The 10761-nt window shown below is 30.6% G+C and overlaps 2 protein-coding genes across 4 annotated transcripts; both read right to left on the bottom strand.

Moving 5' to 3' along the window:
- Window positions 1–2233: 2233 nt before the first annotated feature.
- On the bottom strand, window positions 2234–3501 carry LOC126774793 (dihydropteridine reductase). Its single transcript, XM_050496350.1, has one exon. The coding sequence runs from the start codon at window positions 3199–3201 to the stop codon at window positions 2497–2499; it is 705 nt and encodes a 234-aa protein (XP_050352307.1). The 5' UTR covers window positions 3202–3501; the 3' UTR covers window positions 2234–2496.
- Window positions 3502–4600: 1099 nt separating this feature from the next.
- Window positions 4601–8396, bottom strand: LOC126774794 (ninjurin-1). 3 transcript variants are annotated; one of them, XM_050496353.1, is made up of 3 exons: window positions 8232–8396; window positions 6945–7121; window positions 4601–4830 (listed from the first exon to the last, which is right to left on the bottom strand). In XM_050496353.1, exons 1-3 carry the CDS (start codon window positions 8334–8336, stop codon window positions 4648–4650), a joined length of 465 nt encoding a protein of 154 aa, XP_050352310.1. In that variant the 5' UTR covers window positions 8337–8396; the 3' UTR covers window positions 4601–4647. The 3 variants fall into 3 exon arrangements, with proteins under 3 accessions (XP_050352310.1, XP_050352309.1, XP_050352308.1); XM_050496352.1 differs by having other exon boundaries at window positions 4675–5107; XM_050496351.1 differs by lacking the exon at window positions 4601–4830 and adding an exon at window positions 5653–5912.
- Window positions 8397–10761: the final 2365 nt, after the last annotated feature.

Genomic DNA, 10761 nt, shown 5'->3' with positions numbered 1-10761 from the left:
CCTCACCTAGTCAAGTATAAGGTCTTAGATTGAAAAAGATTACTAATAAATAATGTTATTTTTTTCCTATAAAACCTAATAACCAATAAGTTGGTCATGAGAATATTTTTATTCATTTCAAGCTGCGACTGCTAATTCGTTCATGTGTAATTTCGACGTTACCAAACTTAAGCTTTTTTTGTCTAATCCACACAGGCAATAATGTGAATATATCGTTAACTATAGCTATAACTCACAACAAAGTAACAAAATAACTGTCCCACGACTGATGTTAAAAGACGCGAGTACATCATAAAAACTTATCTCTTGTCATTCCTGGTCAGGCAGAGTCAGAAAGATTGCGTTGTATAAATCCTAACACTAAGTTACAGTAGCATAATTTTAATAGAAAGTGTAAGTACTTCCATCTTTTAAAATATATATTTACGTAAATTTTTAATTATACCTATAGCAAATTCTACATTCCGTTCATAAGACTACATACATATATATTTTTAGTCAACCTAATCACAGAATATAATAACGATGATTTTAAAAACTTATCTATAAAATTTCAAATAAATCGTAAATTTTATTAATTAATATTGATAATATTGAACTGAAGATACACATTCGTATGATTATAAACATATTCTCAGTTTTTTAAACAGGTTATCAAGGGGTCGTTGGAAGATGTAATAATCACGAAATGTCAATAACGTGCTTACTTTATCGTTAAAATATTATGTAAAACCTTAAATTAAAATAAGTTGGCTTTCTATTAAAGGAGAAAGTGAAAGTAAATAAGATTACTAAAGTAAAAAATCTGGTTAAGTGATTCACTTTCACTAATAGCGACAGTTAGTGTTAAGACATCTATTGAGTTTCGGACACATTAAAGCAGTAAGTAAAGTAACGGCATATGTCCCACAACAGAACAAAAGCCACTCGGACCACACTGCTGCAATCCGTGATGTTGGGTACACATGAGACAGATTTACATCCGACACATTCAGGCCTCACGATGTTTACCGCCGAGCAAGACATTACTTATTATCACAAATTAAGTAGGTACATAAAAAGCTAGTACTGTTTTCCCGGATTTGAACATAACGTAATCTCAGGAAATATTCACGTGTTCTAGCCGCTTAATTATTAATTAGGATGTAATCAAAGTTAAAATGAAAATGTTCTTATAATTAATTAATAAATTTGCCAATAAAGCTCTAATTATACTAATTTTAGGTCCAATCACATATGACCTAGGCTCGAGAAAATACGAATAAGATTACGAATAAGAGGCACGGATGTGTACACATTTCCAACTTTCAGACTCCGGGCTGCTACTGAGAATTTTCTCAGAAAAACTCAATAACTTTTTTTATTGGCCCGACCTGGGAATTGAACCCAGAACCTCCGGGTCTGCGGCCTTACATGAAGCCACAAGACCAACGAGGCAGTCACTTTATTATATAATAGTTATTCCCTAATAAGAATCATTATAGAAATAAATAAAATAAGAAATTTTAAAAAATTTTATTTTTTCTTTTCAACGTGTAACATTAAATACGTCTTGATTCATTTTTTGAATTCAAGACAGCTCCAGTTTTGGTTTTTATTTATATTTTTATTTTTAGCAATTAATATAATTGTTATTTAATTGAATTACGTAGGTCAGCGGTACTCAACCTGCGGCCCGCCGGATTTTGTGGTTGGCCCAGCTAATGTTATTTTATTTTTAACTATATTAAATGTCAAAGGATTTTATTAACATCTAAATAATTTAAATTAAACAACTGCTTGAGACCTCGAACACTGCTAAGTGCTTGAAACGTCAGGATATTATAAAAAATGTTTAATTCAATTTGTGTCAATCCCAAATCATTACGTAAATATTTTTTTGCTTGCGGTCCGCGACACCATAACACGTGTTTGTGGCTCCTATAAAGAAAATGAGGAGTATTTAAAAAATTGACTTGCACCTTTTGATTGAGGTCTAAGCCTTCATAAAATCATTTATTAAATCAGTGATGACTAATAGGGGAATTTTTGCTTTAACTTTACAAGGAAAAAGTATAAAATACACAATTTCTGTGAACTGTTGAATGTTTAATACAATTTCAAGTGTAAAAAAATAAAAAGATTGTATATTTAATTATTATTATCTTTAATTTTGTTTTTTAATGTCAAATATTATTATTATTATGTAATGAAAAAGAATGTGTATTAAATAATTTAAAGTAACAATAAAGAGATCATTTGCTTGCTTTAGCTTTTATTTTGTATATCACATCGATTTGTTATAATTTGTATATATTTTCTAATAAATATTTTAAATACAATGCTTCGAGATTGTTCCCATTTAATGAATGATACATCTTGTTCTTATCACATAAAGACATAAAAAGCAGCTTGATAACCATTAACTTGAGCTAAAAAACAATATTGCACAATATTAATGATGAATATTGTCAGATCTACAATAACTTATTAAAATATAGATATAACTGAATAGAATTACTGAATAATTAAGTCAGTAACATTGTCCTTTGTGACCAGTGCAACAAGACTACCGCTTGGAGGTCTTTCCTCTCCCTTTATCCATCTATCAAACAGCTGAGCAACGAAGGTCAGGGGTGTCCATGAGCCAAAGTCAGCTTTAGGCATCCATTTCCTGTTCATTTCTGTGTCCAAGGTAACTGGCAGTATCGCAACTGCAAGTGAATTTTCTGGCAATCCAGAATCCTTAGCACCTAATGATTTGGTTAGTTGATGAACTGCTGCTTTTGCTAAGCCATAACCTATCATTCCTGGTGTTCCTTCTAAAGCAGCTTTTGCTCCAGTCAGTGCAACAAGTCCACCAGGGCTGAGGTATTTAGAAGCCACAGTGGCAGCAATTGTGGAGCTCCAAACTGACTGCCGCCACATAAGATCGGTTTGCTTGCTTAGATCCTTGGCCGCGTTACCTCCGGCCCAACCGCCGGCGACGCAAATCACTGCGTTCACTTTCTGGCCTTGTAATACTGTTTCTAGTTCTTTAACCACGTGTTCCTCCTGTTGAACCCACGATGCATCTTTGGGAACCGTGATGTTAACGTCTGCACTTTCATTTGGATTGAGATCGACGCTTGCCACCCAAAAGTTTGCATTCTTGAAATACTTTACGCAAGCTGCGCCTAAAGCGCCCCGTCCACCGTACACAACAATTCTTCCGCTAGCCATTTCGACGTCTTAATTAATCGACAACTCTTAACCGACTCGGGTAACGAGTCTGCGCAAGATAATAAGAAGCCAATAACGCCGACTCGAAGTAACCTCGACTCTCACTTTTTATCAAACTGCAGCACAGATGACTACAAAACCGCAAAATTAATACAGATTGTGTTATTCAGTAGAACGTGAGAAAAATTAATTCAAATTAAGTTAATTCAACTAATTTTTCTAGTCACAATTAGTTCAAATCAATAAGTTATTTATCAATACCAATTGATATTTTTGCAATACAGTGATTGGTAATGTCAGAATTGTTTTTTAATTTGAAGCTTCATTTCAGTTCATAAGCCATCAGCTGTCAATTGTCGGGTTAGGGTTGCCAGCTCGAAAAATATTTTCTCATTGTTATTTATATGAAGACAAGAAATATATTTTTTTATGTAGTAAATAACATAATTAATAGTTGATGACAAATAGATAATATAATTATCAATTATATTATAATTATACACGTATTCGGCGTTATTGTGCGGAAAAAGAAGCGGTGGTATTGATAAACATGTTTTATAATGAAATCAAATCTACTACAAAACTCTGTTCTCTATTTCAAGCATTTTTGAATCGGAACTTGACAAATTGATTAAAATAATTAATCTTACCACCGATTCGGAGTGTAAATTCTACCGAGAGTAACCGCTTAGAAACATAAAACTTACTTTTTAGTTTTAATAAAATTGGAATAATAATCCCATTTTCTATTAGCTTTTTTAATATCTTTATAAAAATAAATCAAATTGAACGAATAACTTGCCGCCAAAAAGACTTATTTTTCATCAAAATACTTAAAAAATAAATATGAATCTAGATAATTGTATTACTATAATTAATATACTGTGACGTGATTAATGTTAGTTAGTAGGTTAAGTTTCCTAACCAAGTATGCTGCAGAGCTGACTTTAATGAAAGTGCCATTAAAACTTTGTCAATTGTTGTCAGCTGTTGTTTTGCATTAGGTACAGAGAACACTAATCATTTTATTTCAAAGCCAAATTAATAATTATATTGTATCTTTGATAATTAATTCTTTAGGTGCTCAAAATTGGTTTTTACACCTGACTAAAAAACTGAAATGTATTATTAAAATAATTAATTATTAGTAGAAAGTATAGTATAGACAAGAACAAATTACAAAAAAAAAAGTATTTTTTAATACATTTAATAACTGGACTATTAATAAATTACAAATTACGCCTTAAAATAAATAAAAATTGTATAAATATGAGTGAAATGTTCTTTATATTTATATTACTATACCTAATTATTATTATGTGGAACAAATAATGATAACCTAGCTACTTTATCTATAATGTCATGCAACAGAAGCAAAAATACAAAAATGAAAGTAAAAAGCAAAAAAATATTATTAATATCAATTTTAAAAAAAGAAGAAAATATTTAGACAATAAGCGTGGTGTCAAAAGATATTGAGTAGAAAATACAAATGATGACGTTAAGTGTACTGCCTATAGCTTTAAACATTAATGATAAATTATTCAACATGTCTGCTTTGCGTTGCTGCTGCTCGTGGTTGATATCAAAAATTATAGCGAGAATTGCAGATGCTACTGCTGAAATAACCTAAAAAAAAGCAAAACATGAAAATAATAAGTGAAAGGCCAAAAAATAATACATATTATACCTTTGCTCAATAACTAAATAATTAAATATTGCTAAAATAATCTTGTTCGGAGAGTGCAGGATCAAGGCCAAATGTCATTTTGATGACGTCACAGAACACTACACAGGTCATCATACCAACTGATATATGATAAAGCCAATCTGCTATTTTCTTCTGTTTAACAGTATGATCTCCATTCAAAGCCGATATGACTAAGGCCAGGACTCCCGCACTCACCTGCACCAATAAACTGTATTTTATGTACAATACAAACAAAAAAATTATTTAACAGATAGAATGTATCCAATTTATCGATTTACAAAATTTATATCACCAATTAACAATTTCTCGTGGTTGTTAAATAACAAAACAATTTAATTACAGTTAATTTAATGGCAATACTTTAATTGACAATTTACGGCGTATCGTATATAGAGTTGCCATATTCAATTTATTATAAAAATACTTAATATTAATCAGTGTTCTTAGATAAGACTATAAAACATAACAATACTTTATCCAACCAAGATTTGTTAACACTTTCGCTGCCATTCTCATTTATTAAAACTACGCCGTATGCCGCAAAAAAAATCACGAGTATTGTCTTCGTTAACCTAACTTTAACAAGTTCTGCGAACGAAATAAATATTATTAAAAAAAACATCTATAATCAGTTTTAAGACCCTATTAATTTGTCGTTCGTTGTCGTCTCATAAATAGCTACGATTCGAAACCAGGTCGTGAAGCATACAGGCAAATTTGTTTGGGTATGGATTCGCCAGTGAAAGTGTGTTATCAATTATATTTAACTAGATGTTACATTTCCTTTTCTTATATATTCGTTATTAATGTATTTTAGCCGTTCAAGTATCAACGGATTATTCGAATATTCAATACCAAAAGCTGATATAACGATATTTATAACAGATATTACAAATATAAATATAACTATGATATCGTTGAGAACAATTGCTGCGGGCTGGTCGCTGTCGTCGTTCAGGTCCAAACCGCCGATTACAACGAAAAGTAATCCAACAAGAAGCTAAAAGGACCAATATGAATGTAAATTTTAAAATAAAATCAGATAGTACGGTTATTTTTTTTATAATTTAAACAAACATGTAAAAAGTACATTTCTGATATAATATAACGTATAACTAAAATCTACATCTTTTATTATTCAATGAAATCGTATTTTATAAAATATGATTAAATAATTGATTGATTGATGATTAAATAATATATAATATTATTTTTATTATATCATCTAAATTTCAAATTTCAAATTGGTATAAAAAATACATCACAATTTTGGTCAATTAAATGTTGAAAGTGCTTATTCTCTCTAAATGTGCAATCAGCGCTCATCCCTGAACATACAAAACTCCGTTTTGTGCTTGGACAAAAGCCAATAATTTACTTAGTTAAAAACATAACGATACATGAATGTATCAACTACTGAAACAATTATAACAACGCAGAGTGTTATATAGATTCGCCAACAAAGCGGACACATCAATAACTGTTACTTCGAATGCCAAACCCATACACAAACCACATGGTAATTACATTTACAAAAAGCCACTTCAAACATAATCGAGTTCTAGATATCTTGCCAGAGAGGAATCAAATGCGGAAACGAGGATGTTCAGCACAGTGACCACAAACGCAATCGCTGTTGTAGCGTAATTAATGCTAAGAGCAGACGTCCGATGCTGAGGCTTATGAAAACGGCAATCACGCAGCAAGTTCAGAGTGAGCAGTACTAGACCCATCGCCACCTACAAATCTTTTGTTTTATAAGACCTACTTCATGATAAACGATTTAACTAATACTTCAAACTGTTCGTAGTATGTAATAAAAAAATGATGAATGTGTTGGCAGCAAAGTTTTTTTTCGTATTTTATTTTGAAAATCTGTTGTGTATTAATTGCTTAACATTATTTAAATGAAAATTAACGAATACATAATGAGTTAAAGACACAGGGAAAATTTGACAATAGTAGACCTTGAAGATAGTGTATAAAATTATATAAATAACAATAATACGTAAAAAGTTAATGATTATCTTACCTGTAAAACTATAGAGATGGATATAAGGACAACTAATAGCATATAAAATTCATGCTTAGAACCAACTTGGAGCACATATTTGAGTTGAGAAGCATTTGATGTTAGCAGGGCAATGTCTAGCATTCCTTGCGCGACAGTCTTCTTCGTAGCGTACCGGTTGGCATCAAGCCCTTTAACCTGCAACGGTCAATACAATACTATTAATATTTATTTATTTATTTTTCTTTTTCTCAGCGCTCATTTTATTAAAGTTTATCATCGACTCGTATTCAAAAATCGCGCTTTATTTATACTAAAAATTAACAATATTTAATCAGAATTCGTCAAAAATCAAATATATATAATGTAACAAAACAGTCGAACAGTAAAAGTACATTACGAAATACTACTCTTAATCTTCTAACAATCTTCATCTATTTTATATTATATATGATTTTATACTAGCTACCGCCCCGGCTTCACATGGGTAAAATAAGGGTCTATTATTTAGAAGTTTTATGTACCTATATTGCCTTTTACACTTTGCGACTTGAACCAATAATTTTAGAAATGTTACGAGATATTAATATATTTAATATATTATTCAAAAATGTTTTTTTAAGAAATCTTAAAGCAGCCCACACTGAGTGGTTCAGTCAAAGAGTGAGGAAATAAAGAGGTCATAGACAAACACGGTATTTAAGTATGTTTTTCTTGCTTTTACACAATATATTATAATAACATAATAGAAACAACTTTGTTTAAGTGTAATCTATCCTAGAGAAAATTAAAAGCGCGCTTAAACATTATATAGGTATATATTAAATGAATATATTAGTTAAGATGTAACTAAGACTTACTAAAAATATTAATAGTTTTCGTTTATGATAAAACTTTTAGAATACGATAAATTAAATCGGTAAAAGTAAAATTATCAGCTTTAATTGTTTTACGGGGCACATTTCATTTTATGAGAAAGGTATGGTGCCTATTCCGCCACGATGCTCCATTGCATATTGGTGGACACACATGTGACTCATTGTTTTCCTTCACCGCCGAGTATGAGATGAATTATGAATACAAATAAAACGCATATAAATTAAGTGTTACCCGCGATAATCAATTAAAACCACAAGTTTTGTTCGCTTGGCTACTTTCTTATGTACACAATCTATAAACTGTAATAAATACCTAATTTAACAGGACTAAAATATATCTCTTTTTGATTTGTGGGTTTTTAAAAGATAGCAAGTCAAATTAGTATTACAAAAATAGCATTCTATGTATTGCGATTAAAACAAATATTACCGCTTCAAAGACTTCCGTCGACGCATCTTGATTATTCAAGACTTCATTTATATTAGCTTCCTTGGTACTTAGATCGGACTCACTTTTTCTTTTATTCCCGTCCATATTTAATTTTCTACTACTAAATTATATTCAAATATGTTATTCACTGTATGTAATACACTAGTTTGCGTGCTAATGCGAACTAAGGTTTAACGGTAACATTTAACGGAAATCATCATTAGGTTTCCTTTAAGCAAGGCCAGTTGAATTAAATGTAATCGTTGTTGAATTAAAATTGTAGGTAGTAGGTACTTAATGAACAAATATACTTTTTTTGATGTCATAACAATCTCTTGGTGTAGATTTCCTACACCCAAAGTAGGTAACTTACTTCTGCGAATCTCAAAACGGTAATATTCAGAAGTATGCACGTGAAGTTCCATAAAACCTATTTTTTGGCAAACTTATTACAACCAACCTTACCGTATGTCTTGTATCTAGACAATCCATATGGTAATTACCACAAATGTCTAATATAGCCATTATCACTAGGTTGGAAGATTTGTCTATGTCAAAACGTAGATATTACTATTTTGTAAGAACAAACTCGAAACTCACCGCAGAAAACGGTCAAACGGTGCGACATTGACCATAATAATTATAACACTTCAAGAATACACGTTACAACATTTCACGGGTGAGTAACGAAGTGAGTTCTTACAGAATAGCATTGCTGGTTCATCCATCCCTCCATTATACGGGAATATGCCTCGTTGGTCTAGTGGCTTGATGTAAGGCCGCAGACCGGGAGGTCCTGGGTTCAATTCCCAGGTCAAGCCAATAAAAAGTTATTGGGTTTTTCTGTCTTCTGACAGAAATTCTCAGTAGCCCGGAGTCTGGAAGTTGGAAGTGTGTACACTCCCGTGCCTCGGAAAGCCTCATCGGATTATGAGAGTTAGGGAATAGAGAGTGCACGTGTGTTTGCACACACATTAGTGCACTATAATATCTCCTACGTAGTTGGCTAATCTCTCTTGAGATTGACCGCCGTGGCCGAAATCGATCTAGACATTATTATTATATAGGAATATAGGCCGAAATTTAACTCATGAACTACCGTAAAAATAACGTTTTGAATCGTCTCAAAAAATTCGTACTTCAAAGTTAATTACAGATAAAAACTAATATTTAGAATAGAAATCGGAGCGGATTGCTAGTTTAGTCAATTTATATTATATAATAAACCACGAAACATTATAATAATGAAATCTGGTAATTTATACTGAGCCTTCAAGTCTTACACTAAAAAAACAATTAAGCATTCGACCGTGCTTAGTTCTCTGGCACATTATATTATATTAAAAATTGTAATTTTATTATTAAAATAATAACATTTACAATCTATTTTCTTATAAAATTAGGTATATCCACTTCTTATAATATAGCATTTGCGTTAATTAGATGCACAATTAAAAAACATTACAGACACGTCTAGCCCTATATTTTAAAATGATCTATGATATTAATCAAGTAAGCACAAGTAGGCTATTTCGTATTGGTAGGTAGGTAACAGTTTTCCTTGTAAAGAAATGCCTATCTTTTTCAAGTAAATTATATATTTATTTTATCATTATCATTTTGATCAAACACTTACCCCATTTCTTAAGCTTGACGGGAAAATAGATGCCATTTTGAACTCTTGAATGAAAATATAGAGACGGTACAAATAAGTGTTTAAATTCTTGATAAATTTAAACGCAACCAAAAGGTAAAGTCTATTATGACTATTATATAAATTTATTCAAATATTTCATTGTGTTGCATGAGAATCTAAAAGACAATGCCACAGCAAAGTGTAATGGTAAAATCAATGTCGTTACCTGACAACGACGAAAAGCAACATAAAACACGTGTTTTATGTTTTACAAATTAATTTACTGTTAATACTATTCTAATTTATTTCTATGCATAGGTAATATTATCAAACTGCAGGATATAAAATATTTATAGTCGTTATAGACTTCAAAGACCTACTAACAAAGCAAAAGACAAAGACATAGGTAGAGTTTTATTTAATCATAGAATCAACTGTTTTATATAAGTTAAAACATCTCCACTTTTTGATAAAACTCACATTTTATTATTTTATAACAAGCTAGTTAGTCTGTACGATTTTAAATTGCTGAATAACTTTACGAATGTTATGACGAATATAAAGACACGAACAACATAATAATAATATTTTAATACATTTATACAAAGTTCATTTATATTATATATATTTAATATTTTACACTTATAACTTTAATAACGATTTTGTATTTTTAAAAACGATAAAAAAAAGGTGGATGTCAAAAATAGCGCGGCTCCTAATTGCTTAAGATTTATTTTATAAATAATAATTTAAAAATTAAATTAAAAGTTGCTTATCAATCATTAGACTTTATGTTGAACCCATGAATAAAGTCTCGTTATAAAGTAGATTTAAAAAATTTTAAACAAAAGAAAAATTAAGCCAAGTACTTGTGTAATTTAAAGAGAAATACTA

The sequence above is a fragment of the Nymphalis io genome, chromosome 17, assembly GCF_905147045.1.
Source record: "Nymphalis io chromosome 17, ilAglIoxx1.1, whole genome shotgun sequence".
In the NCBI taxonomy this organism is placed as follows: domain Eukaryota; kingdom Metazoa; phylum Arthropoda; class Insecta; order Lepidoptera; family Nymphalidae; genus Nymphalis; species Nymphalis io.
The sequence above is the reverse complement of the archived record's forward strand: the minus strand, read 5'-3'. Positions and strand labels throughout refer to the sequence as shown.

Coding starts and splice junctions, on each gene's coding strand:
- LOC126774794 (XM_050496351.1), bottom strand. CDS start 8,336: ATGGACGGGAATAAAAGAAAAAGTGAGTCCGATCTAAGTACCAAGGAA. Junction 7,122..8,231: donor CGACGGAAGTCTTTGAAGCG/GTAATATTTGTT, acceptor TGACCGTTGCAG/GTTAAAGGGCTTGATGCCAA. Junction 5,913..6,944: donor CCATCTCTATAGTTTTACAG/GTAAGATAATCA, acceptor TGGTCCTTTTAG/CTTCTTGTTGGATTACTTTT.
- LOC126774793 (XM_050496350.1), bottom strand. CDS start 3,201: ATGGCTAGCGGAAGAATTGTTGTGTACGGTGGACGGGGCGCTTTAGGC.